The sequence below is a fragment of the Mauremys reevesii genome, linkage group 2, assembly GCF_016161935.1.
Source record: "Mauremys reevesii isolate NIE-2019 linkage group 2, ASM1616193v1, whole genome shotgun sequence".
Taxonomy (NCBI): domain Eukaryota; kingdom Metazoa; phylum Chordata; order Testudines; family Geoemydidae; genus Mauremys; species Mauremys reevesii.
Genome location: NC_052624.1, coordinates 248,775,739 through 248,797,645, shown reverse-complemented (window position 1 = coordinate 248,797,645; position 21,907 = coordinate 248,775,739). Strand labels below are relative to the sequence as shown.

General features: G+C 42.3%; 1 protein-coding gene across 3 annotated transcripts in view; it reads left to right on the top strand.

Annotated features, from left to right (window-relative positions):
* STK3 (serine/threonine kinase 3) overlaps positions 1-21,907 on the top strand; it is a 269,092-nt gene that overhangs the window by 4,072 nt on the left and 243,113 nt on the right. For all 3 annotated transcript variants that reach the window (XM_039524229.1, XM_039524230.1, XM_039524231.1), the window contains exon 2: positions 19,999-20,079. In XM_039524229.1, the coding sequence (XP_039380163.1) occupies positions 19,999-20,079 (81 nt within the window). The remainder of the gene's footprint in view (positions 1-19,998; positions 20,080-21,907) is intronic.

Here is a 21,907-nt window from a genome sequence, read left to right as displayed (position 1 = left end):
ATAAAGTGCTTATACCGCTATAGCTTATTGATGAGTGGAGGATGGGGAATAATACTATACAAGTATACCTATTTCAGTTAGAGGTGGTTGTATTTTGTTTAACAGAAGTAGCTATAGGGGGAGGGATAGCTCAGTGATTTGAGCATTGGCCTGCTAAACCCAGGGTTGTGAGTTCAATCCTTGAGGGGGCCACTTTGGGATCTGGGGCAAAAACAGTATTTGGTCCTGCTAGTGAAGGGGGCTGGACTCAATGACCTTTCAGGGTCCCCTCCAGTTCTATGGGATAGGTATATCTCCATATATTACAACTGTACAAAATCTGTTGATCAGGCCTAAATATCACAAGCATAGCAATACAGCTTTGAGAGTTATCAACACTGCATATATTAACTTATATGAACCATTATGCTTCAGGGCAAATACCCAGCCAAACTGATTGGGTGGGGGGTTAGGAAGAAACTTTCTTTGGGAGCAGGTTATCCTATGACTGCTGATTGCCAGCTTTCTTGTATCTTTCCTCTGAAGCATCTGTTACCAGGTTACTGTGTGAGAGAAGGTTACAGAACTAGATGATTCTGTTTTGATCCAGCATGGCAACTTTTCTTTCTTCTGTAAAATCATAAATATTTTAAAACAAAAGATGTATATATTAATGACAACTTGATGAGTTTTTTTTGGCAGGTGCATGTGCTTTTTGTTTTAACTGGCATATATTAAATCTAATACCAAATTCTTTAAGACTTTTGGTTTGGGATTTTGCTCACTATTTACTCATTGTTTGGAACCTATTGCTACGTCATTGACAATCTATTTCCTATACTAGAAATACAGCTACATTGGTTCATCAAGTCTGTCAAATACTGATACAATTGCACAATCTAAAATTAATCCATTGAGAATTTATATTCTGTTTTTCCCAGATGAAATGAATAGTATCTATTTAAAAAAAATAAATAAAACCTTGTATTTCTATAGCCCTTCCAGAACCTCATAGCATTTTACAAGTACTAACAAAGTAAAGCCCAAAATTTGCAGTCTTAGACTGTACTTCCACTGACTTCAGTGGGAATTTTGTTTACTCAGGTTGCAGGCTCAGACCCTAAATCTCATAGTTCACACTTCTGTGCAGTAGGTGTCTGTCCCTGACTTATAAATGGATAAACAAGCAAAGTGACTAAGACCAAAACTTTCACTAACTGTGCCTCAATCATTGGTCCTCAATTTGGGATACCTAAGGCCTGATTTCAGTGGGTGTCACAGGATGCTCAGCATCTGTGAAAATCAAGCTTTAGTTGTCTCAAGTTTGGCACCTAAACAGAGGCACCCAAAATTAGTGTACACTTCTTACAGCTTTAGCGCAAGTGACTTTCCCAGTGTTATGGAGGCAGGAGGAAGTGGTACTACCATCCCCAAGCATTCAAAATTCTTAAAATTGGCAGAATTATAAGACTTTTAAAGTAGGCTTGTCACACTTTTTTTTTTTTTAAATCTTCTGGTTTCTGAACTTTTAAGATACACTTGTGCCACATTTTTGAGGTTCTTTCTCTGCTACCAAGAGAGCAAGACACTTTATTTGCTCTCACATGGGGGCTGAGGTTCTCCCGTATTTACATAACTTCAGGAAGTGGAATTATACAGAAGATACCATATATTTCAAGACTTGTGACTTAAAATTGTGAGAATTGGTGAAACTTGGTGAAACAGAACAAGAGGTCTGACCTATTTGCTCGCTGTAGACATGAAACCACTTTTGTGGATGAAACTAGCATTCCCAGCCTTCTGATCTGCAAAGGCAATACCATTTTGCATCCAACTGATCCTCTGTCCAAACAAAACCACTCTCCTGAAATTTTCCTGTCCGCATCATCATAAAATACTTCTTATGCAGTGCTTCTAATCCATAGGTAGTGAAGCACCTTACATTTAAGATTGTAGACCAAACCATTTTGGAGATTTAGGCCCTGAGCCAGCACGGTACTCGAGCATGTACTTAACTTTAAGCATATGAGTAGCACCATTGACTTTAGGGGGACTTCTCATGTGCTTCAGTACCTTACTGATTCAGAGTCATGATGAGTCAAAACGTCAGTAGCGAAACTTGTAGGGAGTTTTCTGACATTTCTCCCCCTCCCCCCCTTAAATTTCCCAGGGAGAAAAAAATTCACCTTTTGGCTGAGAATGTGGTCTAAATTAGGGGTGCATAGATTTGTTTCTTTAGTGGGAGAAGAGGTCTGAAAATTCAGGATTTTAATGGGAAATGAGTTTTGGCTTTAAATAGCCCAAGTCACTGTCTGTGCTGCCATGGTCCCACTACTAGCTTTAGTGTGCTAGTGTGTGTCTGTCTATCCATGCTGGGAAACAGTCTCTTAGCTGCTGTATAGAGAGACCCAAAAAAAGGTAATCTGAAGTGTCAGACTCTTCTTGCTCTCATCCTCCAGTCTAATCAACCTATTTCTCCTATTGGCTGGGAAGAACCAGAATGACTATTTTTGCTTTTGTAATACTTTCAGAGATTCTTTGATGCCATGGTGATTTGCGAGGATGGTGGCATAAGTCTAATAACATAAATAGATTCTAATCACTACACTTGTGTGGGTACCGGGGTGTGCGTGAGCGCATGCATGTATTCTTGCCTGTAGGGGCAGCTGCTGAGAGGGACATATTGCCAGGGGGATGTGTGGAAGACTTGGAATTAGTTCAAAGATAGCGGGGTCTTCGAGTTAATGTTCTGGAGCTCCATGGATGTCTAAGATGTTTGGAGAGTCCATCCCCTCCCTCCCTTTGCTTTGTGGAGAAACAAACCATGGTCCTCGAGGGTCTGAAAGAATCCAAGGAAACTTTACAGTAAAACTGCGTTGTAACACTCTTATTTCTCAAACCTGAGTCCTTCAGAGAGCAGCATATGACGCAGTCCAGTAGACATACTAGACCACTATAGCTTTTTTGTGGGAACTTGGGGCAGGGTGTGATGGGTAAGAACTTAAACAAGAAAAGGAGAAGTGGTCTTAAGAGCAGGAAACTGAACATTCATAATGAAAAAGCAGGTATTAAGGAGTCCAAGGATATTTCTTTTAATTTTTTTGGTATATTTACTTTAATTTCTTTTCAGTGAACTATTTTTATAATAGTTGTGAGTTGCAGTTTTCTATCTGCACTTTCAACAATGTTTCCTACATCTTCCTGTGAAGCTTAACTTGATACTTTCCTCCCTCTTTACTTAAAAGGACACTATCACATTTGAAATCAAGTAATTTGTTTTAAAAAGTGACTGTAAATAGTCCCAGCCACTATATTTGCCTCTGAATCTGCCTGAGAATCTTTGTTTAGTGGTTCTACAGTAAGTGGTTTTCTTTATTTTTATTTTTTTTACACACTTTAATCTTTCAATTATGTTAATTTTAACAGTAGTAGAAGGAAAAAGTGCCCTGGCATCCACTTTAAATTATTCCTCCCCATTTCAAATGAATGTGATCAGCAGCCATAAAATTCTGACTCAGCTTTTTTTTTTTTTTTTAAATTGAGATGACTTAAACTTGTCTGTAAATAAACTTAAGTTTAAAAAACATAATAAGCCAGGAATGATTCTTTCCCAACGTGAACTATGTGTAATTCCCATACATATGCTTGTCTTCCGTCTTACATTTTTAAAATAAGCAGTTTTTATGGGTCTATGAACATTCAAAAATCCATAACTATTCTGTGAGAGGACAAGTTGCTTTCTCTTAACTTTTTTTTGAGGGTCACTTGTCATTTATTAAAATGAACTTAGCCTAACAACTCTGCTACAAATCATTGTAACATATGAAGACACATATAGAGCAACAGAATTTGTGGGCTTTACTATTATTGTACTCAAAGTCATATTTGGTAGTGGGATATCTGTTTATGCAAATATAAAGGGACTAATTCTGTTCTCACATTCCGTACAACCCCACTGACTTTACTGGGATTGCACAGTGTACAAATGAAGGCAGAATTCTACTCAAAACTTTCACTGTTAACATGTCTGGGCATATAAGTGATCAGATAGATAATAGCCAACTTCTTTCTGAAAACTTTCTTTGGGTATTTCTGTGTGAAATACAAAATTCTTTTGTAGTTCACATGGCTTAAACACTCCACGCACTATTTGCCCACTTCTAGTAAATTAGACCAGTCAATTTATCTTATATTTTAATATTACAGTATAAATGGGTCTCAGTCATTGTTTTTAGATGTCTTCTGGTTCTGCTACAAAGCAAAATGTCTCTAGCAGTGGTTCTCAACATGTTGTGTGTGTTGTGGGCCACATCCAATACTACCTGCATGGCCCTGAGGATGTACATGGGCTGCAAGTGTGTGCTGACTGGGTCACAAGTGGCCCACAGGCCACAGGTTGAGAACCACTGGTCTATAGGTATGTCCAGGTCTCACGCAGTCACTTTTCCATAATTCATAAAAAGATCAATTAATGGAATTCTGGTATAGCTGCCTTTTGATTTACTCTTCTGTTACTTTTTCTCTGGTACCAGTAGCAGATATCTGCTATTAATTTTGTAAAATCTCTTTACCGCATGATCACTGAATGGCAATAAGGTGATGTTTCTTTAATCAGTCTAGCCTTTTCTGGCCATTAACTACCTTGTCAAACTGTGTGTGTGTGTGTGTATACACATACAGATATATACACACAGTTTGAGATATATAAATATGTATCGTTTAACTGTGGTAAATCTTCTTCTATATAACTGTACTAACATATTCAGTGTTGCAGTGATGTTTGGGTAGTACTAAATGTGGATGTTCTTCCACCAGCTAGGCTCTATTAAAAACAGATTTGTCAGTATATGGACTCGCTCCCATGTTTGATGGGAGGTATCTAGGGTGTCTTTTGCCGAAATTTATACCCAGGTAGGGACTGAGGAGGCTGATCCTATAGAGGGAACGTCAGTGTGTATTTATTTTAACTGGCTTGTTATACTATACTGCCATGCTAGCTTCTGTTCTGAGCAAACTTTCTGAGCCTCCCTTTCTATTCCATGCTGTCCATTTATGCCTCCCCCCTCCCCAACACATTGCAAACCCATCTATCTATGTTTCTAATGACTGAATCATCCATTACTAATATCAGTCTTCCTAATAACTGGAGTTCCCTCCCCTGGAGAGGTATCCTCCGTGCGAAGGAGGTTTCCCAACTATGGGATCATTTCCCTCTGCTTCAGTTGGATGTTCTCCTGCCAAAAAAGAATTTGAAGAGCAACTAGGAAAAGACACGCAAACTAACAGCAATTTTTTTAAAGTACATCAGAAGTAGGAAGCCTGCCAAACAATCTATGGACCGTGGTGCTAAAGGAACACTCCAAGAAGACAAAGCTTTTTATGGAGGAACTCAGGGCATGTCTTCACTGGCAACGTTAAAGCGATGCTGCGGCATCGCTTTAATGTGGCCTGTGTAGTCATAGCATAGTGCTGGGAATAGCTCCCAGCGCTCGGGGTGTGTTTTTTCACACCCCCGAGAGAGAAAGTTGCAGCGCTGCAAAGTGCCAGCATAGACAAGCCCTAAATGTGTTCTTTGTATCTGTCTTGATTGCAGGTCATGTGAGGGAGATTTCCAGACCTGAACCACCTTTTTTTTTTTTTTTTTTTTTTTAAGGTGACAAATCTGAGGAACTCTCTCAGATTGAGGTGCCAATAGAGGTTTTTGGAACAAATTGATAAATTAAACAGTATTAAGTCACCAGGACCAGATGGGATTCACCCAAGAGTTCTGAAGGAACTCAGATATGAAGTTTCATATCAAACAGCTGGGGTATGTAACCTATCACTTAAATCAGCCTCTAAACCAGGTGACTGACACAAAGCTATTGTAACACATTTATTTATTTTAAAGCTCCAGAGGCAGTCCTGGCTATTACAGGCCAGTAAGCCGAACTTCAGTAATAGTTGGTTGAAACTATAATAAAGAACAGAGTTATCAAACATGTAGGTGAATGTGATTTGTTAGGATAGAGTCAACGTGGCTTTTTAAAAAGGAAATCATACCTATTATGATATACCTATATACTATTAGAATTCGTTGGGAGTGGTGCAATCAACAAACGTGTGGACAAGGGAGATTCAATCGACATAGTGTACTTGGACTTTCAGAAAGTCTTTGAGGGACCTTGTCAAAGGCTATTAACCAAATTAAACAGTTATGGGATAAGAGAATGTTCAGTCATGGATCAGTAGCTATTTTAAAAATAGGAAATAAAGGATAGGAATAAATGGTCAGTTGTCATAGTGGAGAGAAGTAAATAGGTGGGGCTCTGTACTGGGACCATTGCTATTTAACGTACACCTCTACCTCGATATAACGCTGTCTTCGGGAGCCAAAAAATCTTACCATGTTCTAGGTGAAACCGCGTTTTATCGAACTTGCTTTGATCCACTGGAGTGCGCAGCCCCCTCCCGAGCACTGCTTTACCGTGTTATATCCGAATTTGTGTTATATCGGGTCGCATTATATCGAGGTAGAGGTGTATTCATAAATTATCTGGAAAAAGGGGTAAACAATGAGGTTGCAAATTTGCAGATGATACAAAATTGCTTAAGATAGTGAAGTCCAAAGCAGACTGCAGAGAATTACAAAAGGATGTCACAAAACTGGGTGACCGGGCAACAAAATGGCAGATGTGGCAAAGAGTTCTGTGGCACCTTTATAGACTAACAAACGTATTGGAGCATGAGCTTTCGTGGGTGAATACCCACTTCGTACCCACAAAAGCTCATGCTCCAATACATTTGTTAGTCTATAAGGTGCCACAGAACTCTTAGTCTGGATCTGTAAAAGCGGCCAACACGGCTACCCCTCTGATAAAATGGCAGATGAAATTCAGTGTTGATAAGTGCAAAGTAATGCACATTGGAAAAAGTAATCCTGACTATACATACAAAATGATAGGGTCTAAATTTAGCTGTTACCACTCCGAGATCTTGAAGTGACTGTGAACAGTTCTCTGAAAACATCTTGTGAGTGTGCAGCGGCAGTCAAAGCCAACGGAGTGTTAGGAACTACTAGGTAAGGGATAGATAATACAGAAAATATCATAATGCTGCTATATAAATCCATGGTACACTCACACCTTGAATACTGTGTGCTGTTCTGTGTGCCCCATCTCCAAAAAGATGTATTAGAATTGGAAAAAGTACAGAGTAGGGCACCAAAAAATGATTGGGATATGGAACAGCTTCCATATGAGGCAAGATTAAAAAGACTGGAACTGTTCATCTTGGAAAAGAGACTAAGGGGGGATATGATAGAAGTCTATAAAATCCTGACTGGTGTGAAGGGGTGAATGACACTTCCTTATTCACTTTCTCTACATTACACAAGAATTAGGGGTCACTGGCTGAAATTAATAGGCAGCAGGTTTAAAACAAAAGGAAATACTATTTCGCATAACACAGTCAACCTCTGGATTCCTTGCCCAGAGTCGTTGTGAAGGCCAAAAGTATAATTGGGTTAAAAAAGAATTAGATAAGTTCATGGAGGTTAGGTCCCTCAATGGCTATTAGCCAAGATGGTCAGGGACACAGCCCCATGATCTGGGTATCCCATAGCCTCTGATTGCTGGAAGCTGGACCTGGGCGACGGGATGGATCACTCAATAATTGCCCTGTTCTGTTTGTTCCCTCTGAAGCAGCTGTCATGAGTCACTATCAGAAGCCTGGATAATGGGCTATGGTCTGACCCAGCATGGCTATTCTTATGTAAAGAGTACAGCTCTCCTGGTAACGATGAATGCTTAGTGCAGTCATTGCAGAACCCAATAAATCATTCTCTTCTTTTTCAATGCGTCTGCAGGTGAGATAAAGCAAACTCTAAGGCTGGGAATTTTTTCTTGTTGGAAGATTATGAGTAAGGCTGTGAATCTTTCACAGAAGTCACAGAGTCCGTGACTTTCCAGGACCTCTGTGACTTCCAGAGCTGCACTGGCTGCTGGTCTGGCAGCCCCAGGCAACTGGTCCTGGGCGCTGCTCTGGAGCAACAGTCTGGGAGCAGCAGCAGCGCCAGAGGCCACCCCCCACAACTCGAGCACTGCCCCCCTCTCCGCCAAGCAGGTAAGATTTAGTTAGGAATATTTTTAGTAAAAGTCATGGGCAGGTCACTGGCCATGATTTTTTGGTTATTGCCTGTGACCTGTCTGACTTTTTTTTTACTAAAAATACCCATGATTAAATCGTAGCCTTAATTATGAGGACTAGCTGCACAGCTTTCCCACTGGTATAGCTCAGTACTTCCTTGCACTCCTGCAGTAAGGCTTTCTGGATCATCTTGGTGATTAACGTCACAATGAATTTTGCTGGTCTGCCCTTTGCCCTAAGGCCAGTGCACATGCCACTTGCCATCTCTGAGGCTTCCCCAGGACTGCAAAGAATCTTGGGTAGCTAGATTTTTTTTTTTAAAAGCTTCCCCTTCCTAGAATATGAACAAAACTTCTTGTCACTTTTTAATAAATTAGTTACAACACTTGCACTCGCCTGACCCACTAGGACAGAGCCCTTATCTGTGGTTGAGTGGCTGGCAAACCTGAGGGGGAGAAAACAAGAAGTTTCATGATGAAATGTCCACAGTCCTCATTACAGTCTCTCCCTCCCCCCTAACTTGAAAAATCTGGACCGGCAGAGGCAGTATCTGAGGACTGAGAAGGAATCTGATAAGCTTTTTAGGGAGACTGGTGCAGGACAGCATTGCAGTTTCCAGGAACAGCATTGCCATGGCCCAAAACAGTACAGAAAAAGAAAAGGGAATGCAGAGGCAACTCTTGGAGGCAATACAAAGCCAAATGCCCCTTTGCAGCAAATGTTACTGTTAAGGCAGCAGGCAATGCACTACTGCAAAACAGCACCCACCCATGTTATGCAGCCTCTGGACAATGTGGACTACTGGGAGCAACAACTTCTGCTCCCCACTGTACCCTCAGAACACTGCTCCCAGAGGCCATTCATCTCTAGCCCCCAGCTCGGGGCACCAAGAACAGTGCACCTGGATCCCCAGCTCTCTTGAGCCCTCTATTGCCCTTGATAACTTTGAGCTACAGCAGTCCATCGCGGAAGTCTGACAAACCAGAAAAGGCAGCGCTAAGACCTGCTTGCCTGTGATGAGGAGCTCCCCCCACAACTCCTTGTGTTGGGCCCTGCCCTGCACTGTTGGATTTTGCTGTTTCATTTTACAGCTAGTTTAATGAAAAGGTTCTTTGTAGTTGTTTCTTTTCATAATTAAAAGCTGTTTTTTCATTTTTGTTTGTGCATTTTTGTTTAATAATTAAAACTCTTAATTTCATTCATAGAGAGTTGACAGTTCATTTTACACAGAAAATCATTGGTTGCACTAATTCTTAAGGGCTTACAAACAAATGCTGTCAAAAGCAAGATACAGTAGGGATTGCCACAGTGTTGCACTTCTGCCCATAAACAACACAGAACTGCAGAGCAATCCCATGGGATGGGGGCGGGGGTAGAAGTTAACAGCTGGAAATGCAGCTGCAGTTTCAGGCCTGAGCCTCAAAATAAAAGCAATAGGTACCCCTGACAATATTGCCCTGGCTGTGTGTGTTTTGTATTGGGTGCCTTGCTGGCTGTTCAAACCACTGAACAAGTCTCTGCACCTCAGCCTCCTCTGCACCTATAATGCTTTCTCCCTCACTCTCAAATATTGTACAAAATACCATAGGCTGCTACAGTCTTTGGGACTTTTGTTTTCTGCTGCTTTCAAGCTATTCCACAAATAGCGCCATCTCCCTTTCAGAAAGCTAAATGCACACTCTGTCATTCTGCAACTAATGAGGTGCTAGTTAAACTGTTCCTCCCTTCTTTCTCAATGGCCTGGGTTAATGAAGACATTCACAGGACATCAGAGGGTAAGCTGAATCTCCCAGGATAATTGTAGCAATGTCCATACTACTATTGTCCATAGTGTTCCTGGGGGCAAACAGTACTTCCTCCATTCATTTTAAAAAGAGCTGAGTTCCAAAACATCCTAGCACTGTGGACCCTTTCAGACCACCTAGCATTTAAGTGTAAATCTGCTCTGGTGCTTGGCAATCCCCTGGAACGCTATGGAGAAATACCCTTTCCTGTTTATGAATTCTGAGCTCTGATTTGGGGATACAAGGCTTAGCCAAATAACAGGCACCTGGGTCCCATCAATTGCTCCAATATAGTTTGGGAATTCCATGTGTGCAAAGCCATCTATAATCTCCTAAGCATGGCCAAGCTTTATAACCCAGTGCAACAGTACCTTTGCCATGGCCTTATACATCCATGTGAGAATGGCCCCAACGGTTGCTTTCTCCTTGCTGAATTGGTTTGCAGCAAACCGGTAGTATTTGGGGTGACTTCCAGATGGTTACGGGGCACTGCATGTTGGTACACTGCTGCTCTAGGTCCGGTTTCAGCACATATTTCCAGAAAGGTTTCTTTCACCATTCTGAAATTCATTGGCCACTGCTGATCATCCCTGGTCTGCAGAGCAATCCTCTCCCACCAATCCACATTGCCTGTCTGAGTCTAGAAACAATAGCTTTGAAGCTGCACCAGGAACCAATACTCTTACAATCTGTGGCTTGACGTCTTCCTTGTCCAAGACAGTGTTCACCAGAGCTCAAGCTTTTCCTTTTGTATTGCACTGAATGGCCAGTTTCAGCTTATACCATAGGAAAAATTGTGGAACTTTGTGCAGAAGTATGCAAGGCCTAGTATCTCTTTCAGTTTGTGCAGACACTTTATCACAGCTTTCGCTGCATATGTTACAGGCAACCATTTAGTCCAATGTTTCTGTAGTAATACAGCTTCCAGCCTTCATGTTGAAACATCGCTGAGGACCATGATCCTCTTCAGAGGGCTAAAGAATTGCAGAACTCATACTAATGATAATTAAATCTTTGGACACTTTTTCGTTCTCTGGCATGCATGCCTATTCAGCATCTTTGTGAAGGAGTTTTCTTAAGTGAGTTATTTGGGGATGAACTTACTGACCTAGTTCAATATGTGAATTCCTTTTTTGTTATTTGGATGTCCTGATGTTCCAAGTTCCTTGAAACTTGGAATTATGAGACACTATTCCCTGAGGATCAAGTTCTGTCCTAAGTAATGTAAGTAATTTCAGTTGTTTGAAACTGACATTTGACTCTATTCAGTTGAAGGTTGTTTCTTATTACATTGTTCAGAACTTTTTACAATGATTCCTGATGTCCAGTAGTGGTGCTACTTCAAACTGCCATGAGTGTACACTTTTGTGGTCTCCTGAAAGACCTGGCACTTATGATGAAATACTTTTGTTATGGAACACATTTCTGAGTGCTATTTCAAGAAGCAGTATCTGTCAAATGGTATACTAAAAGTGCAAATCTTGGTGCTCCCTTTGCCTAGAGGAATCTGACAAAACACTGCAAAAGCATCTGATTTGAAGAATTGGCTTCTGCCATTTCACCAACCATTTCATTTCTAGGCAAGAGTGAATATTCCTTTATTGTTCAGAGCCCCTCTTTTCTGTCTTCAAATACTAATGAGTTGACCCAGTCTATTAACTCTTCTTCTGTTTTGTGGATGCCATCTGTTATTTTTGGCAGCTCTTTCTCTGGTTTAGGGGAGAGTAATGTGTGTAACTAACTGTCTCTCTTAAGGCTTGTGAGACACTACAGATGACAAGTATAACAGGCTGAGAGAATCTTCCATTCTGTGGACACATGATTATAGGATGCATTTAGCCTATTCATATCTGGTTCAAGCTTGTTTTCATATTTATTCTGACTCTGACATGTACCTTCTTGATGAGGCCAAGCACCTCACCCATGGAAGCCAAAGACTGACTGCTTTTTGTTGTTTGGGGGTTGGATAGCTCAGTGGTTTGAGCATTGGCCTGCTAAACCTAGGGTTGTGAGCTCAATACTTGAGGGGGCCATTTAGGGAACGGAGGTAAAAATCTGTCCAGGGATTGGTCCTGCTTTGAGCAGGGGGTTGGACTAGACAACCTCCTGAGGTCCCTTCCAACCCTGGTATTCTAACACACACATTCTTGTTTTGTTTTAGTATATCTGTGACATTTCACACTTGCTTAGGAACAGAATATGTTCCTTACTACAGGATTTCAGTTTCACCTTTGACTTCTTAATCTTTAAGAAACTGAAAGAGTGGTTCAGAGAAAGTAGAGATTCACATGTGTTGCTGTGTCTAGTTTGTTAGCCATTTGTACAAATTTGCATTAGTTGGTCTTTGAGTTTGTAGGCATTTTCTTCCTTTGTGTTCATAAACAGCGCCTCTCCTTCTCTTTTACTTTGCCTTCAACTCAGACACTTATCCTGAGTCTTGTCTGCACCCACCTTTGCAAACTGCTTGGGCTTTATTACAATTTATACACCATCCCTCCACAATGCCGGACTCTTCTTATACTTGTGCCAGTTGCTACATCACTGACATATTTTTGATGTGTGGCTTTTCCCCTTTGCCCTTTTGCTCTTTGAACTTCTTTCTTACTTAAAGTTTATGAGTCTAAGGCCAGAAGGGACCATCATGATCATCTAATGTAACTTCCTGCACATCTCAGGACACAGAATCTCACCCACCAGCCAGAAATTTTGGGCCTATTAAAGGAACTGAAGTCCTCAAAACTTGATTTAAAGACTGCAAGTTACATAGAATCCATCATTTACTTTAGTTCAAACCAGGAAGTGACTCCTGCCCTACACTGCAGAAGAATGTGACAACCCCCAACAGGTCTCTGCCAGTCTGATCTGAGGGAAAATTCCTTGCTGACCCCAAATATGGTGATCAGTTAGACACATTAGCCAGACACCTATTAGTAATTCAGAGCCCTCCTCATTTTTGGCCATTAGAGATATTAGCTAATAGCAGTTGTGGATGGGCCATATGCTGTTGTAGGCAGCCTCATCATACTGTCCCTTCCATAAACTTAACATGCTCTGTCTCGAAACAAGGTTACGTTTTTTGCCCCCACTATTCTGCTTGGAAGGCTGTTTAACTCTGGGTTTTAGTCCTGTTGCCTGTCCCTCTAGAGCCTTTTTATTCTGCATTTCTGCTTTTATTCTGCTACTTGGCATATATGAAAATTGCCTTTTCAAGTGTTGGATCCATGCCTCTGAGTAGCCTTTAATGTGTCTTTTTTTGAACTGTTACATTCCAAGATTGCTTGGCTTTTAATAAAAGGGTCGCTTAATGTTCTATATTCATAACACTGTTTTTTAATGTTAAAATTTAAACTCCTGTCTCTTCTCCTCTCCTTTTTTTGGTTTTTATCCAGGAAAATGTCATAGGTGACATATTTTCCATAAGGTCCCAATGATCCTCCATACTTAATTTTTTTTTTCTTCACATCCTCCATATGGAATACATTGTATATATTCAATACTTGAACACCAACCACTATCAAATAGAGCCATTCTTTTGCTCCTCTTTTATTATACTAGTCCCTATGGCTTCCATACACAGTTCAAATTGCTATATACATTTTTTTTATATCAGAATTTCCCATAACTAATAGGGCTGGTGAGGGAATTGCGTGTTGCAGCTGCATGCTGCTACCTCTCAGCAGCCAATTCTTAAGTTTCCCCTTGTTGTAGTCAGTTGTCACCTTCATCAAACTTTTGCAGTCTGGTTGCTCTCTTCCTAGATCAGCTAGGAATCTGTACCTTCCATTTCTAGCATGTGTATTATTTAAGTGATGACTGAGGCAGGTTTTAGGATACTTTTTGTTGTTATTTAATAACTTAACTTAAAACAATACAATGCTGCTGCTGTAATCACACCTGGCTGAATTCTGTCTTAGCCTCTGCAACTGTTTCCTAGTGACAGGACCATAAAACAGCAGGATAAATGTAAGTGGGTTGTCAACGATATGGTTGAGGGTATGATGCGAAGGCACGAGGAATGCGTGGCGTACCAGAAGGCAAAGCAGGAGTGGAACATGCTGCAGTCATAGAGATCACTGGAAAGATTTCTGGAGGAAGAATGGAGGCATAGGGAACCCAGCCGTGCTAGCACTAATGGCCACAGACTCCTCACATTACCATATCTTGAAGCCAGTGCAGGATTTAGAAAACTGGGGCTGGCTTGGCAATGGACTATTCCATGAATTGGAAGCACAGGTGTTCTCTGTGTAGTCATATGTAAAGCAAGCAACATGGTTTTTGGCGTGGTGAGAGCGAACAGGAAGAGAAAATTGGCCAGAGAATAACACATCCTTTAATACTGGCTTTTGAACCTTTGTATTCAGTGGTGGTTAATGTTTTGTATACAAATGTCATGCACTTGCATTGCACAATATGTGGAATATTTATTGCATGTCATAAAATAACATGTAATAGTTAATTTATAGAGGGGTAGCTGGCTTTTTCCTTGAGTTGGTTTGTTTGTTTTAAGTTGGTTTTTGGAAAATGTGGCTTTTTGTGGGTGCTTTCAAAGGAAGGAAGATCCAGGAAGTTTTGTACTAAGCTTTTAATAAAGTTGCAAAATGTCCCAATCACATAGGCACTTAACTTCACACCAAGCCTATATAACCTAAAATCACACTAAAGGTTAAATCACCTCTACACTATATCAAATAGACAGTTTACATCTCTGTAATAGAAGCAGACAATGAAGTGATGAAAACAGGCAGCTTCCTTCCCCCACTGCAACCAATAACAGGGTTCATTGGTCTACCTTATGGTTGCCTGTACTAGGCCTGCAAACCAGAAGTGTCCAGAGCCTATGCAAAAACACTTGCCTTTAACCTTGCAGATGTTGTGCTGGGCGCACCAGACCACAGACATATGGACAGCATTGGCTGCACTGGCATACAAATGGTTTTGTAGGCAGCACCCTCTTGCCATCGGCCTGTCAAATGCACACTCTTCCCCCATCCTGCAGCTGCTAAGCTTGTAATTGAATCTTCTTTTGCTAGGGCCCCTAATGTCAGGGTATGATTTCATGAGCTATGGCCAGAGTGGGTATGCATGGTCCTCCAAAACGACAGTGGGCACAAAGATCCCATTGATTACAGTGTAATTAAGAGGTTTCAGAGTGGTAACTATGTGAGTCTGTATCAGCAAAAACAATGGGGAGTCCTTGTGGCACTTCAGAGACTAACAAATTTATTTGGGCATAAGCTTTTGTGGTCTGTATCTTCCACTCCATGCATCTGATGAAGTGGGTTTTAGCCCACGAAAGCTTATGCCCAAATAAATTTGTTAGTCTCTAAAGTGCCACAAGGACTTCTCGTTGTTTTGAGTGTAATTAAGAGGGAATAAGGTCCCTGCTTCTCTCAGCAGTTCAATGCCAGATTTCTTTAGCACACTGTATTCATGCAACTTTCCCATACTTCACACATCAGTGTTTCTGAACTTACCTCTCCAGGCCCTACAGAATGATGGAATAGTAACCTTTGCAACTGAGGGTATGTCTACACTATGGGATTATTCCGATTTTACATAAACCGGTTTTATAAAACAGATTGTATAAAGTCGAGTGCACGCGGCCACACTAAGCACATTATTTCGGCGGTGTGCGTCCATGTACCGAGGCTAGCGTCGATTTCCGGAGCGTTGCACTGTGGGTAGCTATCTCTTAGCTATCCCATAGTTCCCGCAGTCTCCCCCGCCCATAGGAATTCTGGGTTGAGATCCCAATGCAAAAACAGTGTCGTGGGTAATTCTGGGTAAATGTCTTCAGTCAATCCTTCCTCTGTCTGCCGTTGCTTTCACAATCATTTCGCGCCCTTTTTTTCCCTGAACTGCCCTGGCAGATGCCATAGTATGGCAACCATGCAGCCCGTTTAGCCTTTTGTCACTGTCAATGTATGTGTACTGGATGCTGCTGACAGACGCGGTACTGCAGTGCTACACAGCAGCATCCCCTTGCCTTTGCAAGGTTAAAGAGATGGTTACCAGCTATAGCACATCTGCAATTGGAAATTGGCGATGACGGTTATCAGTCCTTTTGTACCATCTGCTGCTGTCATGGGTGCTCCTGGCTGGCTGAGGTCAGCCGGGGGCGCATGGACAAAAATGGGAATGACTCCCCAGGTCATTCCCTTCTTTATGTTTTGTCTAAAAATAGTCAGTCCTGCCTAGAATATGGGGCAAGTGTACTAGAGAACCAGAGAGCACAGCCGCTCCGGGTCAGAGCCTCAGAGATCCCGCAGAAATGATGATGCCATTCTAGGGGGTGCCCCTGCAACAACCCCACCCGTTGCTTCCCTCCTCCCCCAACACTCCTGGGCTACCGTGGCAGTGTCCCCCCATTTGTGTGATGAAGTAATAAAGAATGCAGGAATAAGAAACACTGACTTTTTAGTGAGATAAAATGAGGGGGAGGCAGCCTCCCACTGCTATGATAGTCCAGGCAGTACAGAATCTTCATTAGACATGAAAGGGGGGGGGGGGCTGATGGAGCTCAGCCTCCAGCTGCTATGATGAGGATGGTTACCAAGCCTTTTGTACCATCTGCTGGGAATGACCGGGAGTCATTCCCATTTTTGCCCAGGCGCCCCCGGCTGACCTCACCGAGGCCAGCCAGGAGCACTCACGGGATGATGATGATGACGACGGATATCAGTCATTTTGCACCGTCTGCCACCGGGAAGGGGATGCTGCTGTTCAGCGCTGCAGCACCCCGTCTACCTGCAGCATGCAGTAGACATAGGGTGACATTAAAAAAGGCGAGAAACGATTTTTTTCCCTTTTCTTTCGGGGGGGAGGGGGAAGGGTGTAAATTGACGACATATACTCTGAACCACCCAGGAAAATGTTTTTGACCCTTCAGGCATTGGGAGCTCAGCCAAGAATGCAAATGCTTTTTGGGGACTGTGGGATAGCTGGAGTCCTCAGTCCCCCCTCCCTCCCTCCATGAGCGTCCATTTGATTCTTTGGCTTTCGGTTACGCTTGTCACACAGCACTGTGCTGAGTCCCTGCTGTGGCCTCTGTCTATCATAGCCTGGAGATTTTTTTCAAATGCTTTGGCATTTCGCCTTCTGTAACTGAGCTCTGATAGAACAGATTCGTCTCCCCATACAGCGATCAGATCCAGTATCTCCCGTATGGTCCATGCTGGAGCTCTTTTTGGATTTGGGACTGCATCGCCACCCGTGCTGATCAGAGCTCCATGCTGGGCAAACAGGAAATGAAATTCAAAAGTTCGCGGGGCTTTTCCTGTCTACCTGGCCAGTGCATCCGAGTTCAGATCGCTTTCCAGAGCGGTCACAACGGTGCACTGTGAGATACCGCCCGGAGGCCAATACCGTCGATTTTGCGGCCACACTAACCCTAATCTGACATGGCAATACCGATTTCAGCGCTACTCCCCTCATCGGGGAGGAGTACAGAAATAGGTTTAAAGAGCCTTTTATATCGATATAAAGGGCTTCGTTGTGTGGACGGGTGCAGGGTTAAATCGGTTTAACGCTGCTAAATTCGGTATAAACGCGTAATGTAGACCAGGCCTGACACGTTTACTTGTTCCTGCTGACTGTCAAACTGTTGGGTATGGGTTTTGGAACTCCATTCTCTGAAAGCCAGCTATTGTAGGAACATTTCTCATGCTCACCACCAGAGGATAAACCAGTGGTGATCCCCTCACAAACCTCCGTTACCACAACACTAACAGTTTACTTGCCAACACCAAAGTGGTTTGCAGCACCTGTAATAGTCTGGTGTTGCCGGCTTCCAGAGGGCAATAGCAACCTGCTTTTATACCTGTATGGCCTCCCTCAATTAAGTGTTCTGATAACAGAGGGTCAGGGCAAGCTTTTCACACCACTCCATAAAGGTCTGTTTCCTTATATGGAAATTCTGGAGCTACTGCTGGTCATTCCATGTCTGCATGACGATGTGATCCTACCACACTATGCTTTGTGGTATATATCCCATTGGTATATAGATACCCACTCTTTTTGTGGGTTTCTTTTACAACTGTAATATTGATTAAATGTAGGTTCTAATTGCTTGTTTAGGGCTTAATGAGCTGTAATTAAGCTGAAATTTTCCACGTTGAGCATCTGCCACAGGCTGGGCTCTTTTGGAGAACTGCAGCAAAAATGGTTAATTTGTTTTTGGGAACCAGGTTAGGGGAAAATACATTTAAGTCCATGGTTTTTTTTTAATATATATAGCTGCTTCCCACAGCTCCCATTGGCTAAGAATGGCAAACCACGGCTACTGGGAGCTGCGGGTGGCCATGCCTGCAGACGGTCAATATAAACAAACTGTCTTGCGGCCCGCCAGTGGATTACCCTGACAGACTGCGTGCAGATCGTGGACCACAGGTTGCCCACCACTGAAGTGGAGGTTGGTGGTTGGGAAGGACTGAATTAGGTCTGTGGGAAAAAAAATAGTATGTGATCATGTAATTGAAGATTGCATCATAATGCGTGCGCACAAGAGGACTAAATCAGGGTTGTATAGGCAACCTGAATACCTGCCATTTTCTAACTTTTGAGTGTTTGACTTTGTAACTAGAGCTGTGCACATTGTTTTTGGTTTAATAGTTTATTTGTGTGTGTTCGACACAAAACTATTGCAAATGTGATACGAATTCAGCCAAACATTTTTGTTTTTTTGGGGTGGGGGACTTGGGTGCCATTCACAAAATGGCATCCACTACCTTATAAGTTTTAGCACAGTGTTAACATACTCATCAGGGATGTGGAAGGCCTGGGTTCAGTTCCCTCCTCTGCCTGCTGTGGAGCTGGGATTTGAGCTTATGTCTCCCACATTACATTATGTCTCCCACCAGGCTATGGACTATTCTGGGGTCAGTTTTTCTCAGTCTCTCCTATTGAAGCTGCTCCAGTTTGTATAAAATACTTGAATAGTCGTGTGTGTGTGTGAGATTTAGGGTTACCATTTTTGAACTTTCAAAAAAGAGGACACTCTGGGGTGGGGTGGGTGTAGCCCCGCCCCCTATCCACTTCCTGCCCCCTGACTGCCCCCCACAAAACTTCCAACCCCTCTGCTCCTATTCCCCTGATTGCCCCCTCTCGGACCCCTGCCCCTAACCGCCCCCTGGGGCCCCACCCCCTATCTAAGCCTCCCTTCTCCTTGTCCCTGACTGCCACCTCCTGAGACCCCCCCCCCCCCCAGGACCCCATCCCCTACCTGTCCCCTGACTCCTATCCACACCCCTGTCCTCTGATAGGCCCCCCCCAGAACTCCCATCCCAGCCAACCCCCCCCGCTCCCTGTCCCCTGACTGCCCCCCAGGACCCTCTGCCCCTTCTCCAACCCCCCCCAGACCCCTTACGGTGCTGGGGGTGCTGAGGCTGCAGGGGAGGGAGGAGCGGGGGTGGGTGGGTTCTGGCTGCTGGAGGCCCTGATGCAAGCGGCTCAACCCGGCCATTCTATCAACCATGTCGTGCTGTGCATTGGGAGGGAAATCCTGGACCTTTTCAGATTTTTACAAAGTCCTCCTGGACGTATATTTAAAACCCCAAAATCAGGACATGTCTGGGATAATCCGGACCAATGGTAACCCTAGTCTGATTGACTCTATAGTCTTGTGGTTAGGGCACCCACCTAGTAACAGGGAGATCTAAGGTCACATCTCTGCTTGACTAACTCTTAAATAGGAGAGACTCAGAGAGCTACACACCATTGTATCCCATAGGCCTGTGGTTAGGGTACTCTCCTGCAATGTGGGTAGACTCAAGTCAAATTCCTACTCCACCTCAGGCAAGGGGGAATGGAACCTAGGTGAGTACCTTAACCATTAAGCTAAAAGTTATAAGGAGGGCAGTGCCTCCACCACCTCGTTCTCAATGGTGAGGAGTGTTGTTGTCTTTTTCACCTCCTATTTTTTAATGGACAGTATTTTATAACCCCCTCTACCTGATGCTTGTTCTTAATTACAAGTGCTCCTGCCTCTCTCTTTTTGTAAGATCTTAATTTCTTTGTCTCTCATTTAATAGCCGTGTTTATTTGAACTACAGGTTTTTACCTTTAAAGTCAAATATGCAAATGACTTACTGTAAAATATTATTTTTATTAGCAAGCTGAAAAAGCTAAGTGAAGACAGCTTAACTAAGCAGCCTGAAGAAGTCTTTGATGTTTTAGAGAAGCTTGGTGAAGGGTGAGTAAAACTGTTTGTGTGGGGGGTGTGGTGTAGGGGGGGGGGTGTGGATGGGAAACATGGGGAAAATATTTTAAAATTAATGATATTAAAAGTGATATAGTGTCAGTGAGCATGAACTAAATTGGGCCTTTTTTTTAGTACTTAAACAGCAAATGCCTGTGTGGGTTTTTTGAAAACCTACCCATGCATTTTTGTCATGCCTTTCTAGAGGCTAGAGTTTGACTGCAAACCTTCATGCCTTTCATTTACTGAGGCAGAAAAATAAGTTTATTTTTGTGGTTGTAGTGAAGTCAGGAACATTTTCTTTGCCACAAGCCACACTTAATTGCAAATTGGAAAGTAGATGAGAATGGTGATATAAAGATATATTCCGAGTAGGGTATGTGTTACTTTCCCTGTTATCATTTTATTGCTCATATAGACTGGTGGAACAAAGAATGTGATTATTGCACAGCAAAGTATCTTATTATTGAAGGATTGGTATATACCAGGAGTAGGCAACCTATGGCACGCGTGCCGAAGGCGGCACGCGAGCTGATTTTCAGTGGCACTCATACTGCCTGGGTGCTGGCCACCGTTCCGGGGGGGCTCTGCATTTTAATTTAATTTTAAATGAAGCTTCTTAAACATTTTAAAAACCTTATTTACTTTACATACAACAATAGTGTAGTTATATATTATAGACTTATAGAAAGAGACCTTCTAAAAATGTTAAAATGTATTACTGGCACGCAAAACCTTAGAGTGAATGAATGAAGACTCGGCACACCACTTCTGAAAGGTTGCTGACTCCTGGTATATACTGTAAGGTTGTTTCGCAGTTTGGCTAGCTGCAAAGATAGTAGATTATTATTTTTAGAGAGGGAAAGAGGTTGAAATAGAGAACGTCTCTGTGGTATAAGAGATCCATTTTTACTATGATCTGCCCAGGGAAATTGGTAGCTCTGCAGGTGCTTTATGCTGTTGGGGAGGGTACAAGCCTACTCACCACCACCACCAGAATATAGGAGCTCTGCAGGATTTGTAAATTGAACAGGGGCTGCTTCCCTGGCAGCTGACGAAACCTGTGGTAAGCCTCAATTCTGTAGAATTCTATTGAATTTTCTGGCATTATGAATATAGAGAAGTCACATTCATAGGCCCAAGTAGTAAACTATAAGGCTGATGATGGAACTGAATCTTGTCAATTTCTATTCCCCTGCCGGCCCACAATTATGGAGCATGTAAGAGGAACAGAGCCTTGCAAACAAGCGCAGTATGCTCAATTGCTCATGTGTTTGGGTAGCTCACTCTAGAGGCTAGAGTTTCAGACTGCAAACCTTCATTCCAGTCTTCATAACTGACTTGTTATAATTGGGAGAATATTGTAAAATGGAAAAATGTAACTGTAAAAATGTAATTGTAATCTTATTCCTTTTAAATAAAATGTTGTATGTATATCCAGAAATTTGGATTATATTCATGAAGAATCTAAGGAGCTATTTAGAAATTGAAAAATCTTAGTTTTGTGAAGTTTTAGAGGGAAGTTGATAGAGGCATTCAAATTATGAAAGGAATTGCAAAAAAAATGATCAGTCTCTCCAATTTCTTGATCCCATGTTAAGTAAACACAAAAGCACTTTTTTCTTTGTAATTATATTTTAGAAAGCATATACCGAATCTTTGTAAATTTACAGCCACAGGAAATGCTGTAGCTAGATTTTTAAGTAGAATGGGAAAAATTATGATTTGTATGCAAATGATGATGAGGATAAATCTCATAGATGTAAGCTGACTGCCTGAAGGGGTCAGGAGGGATCTTATTCTTTCCCTCCTTGTTTTTTTC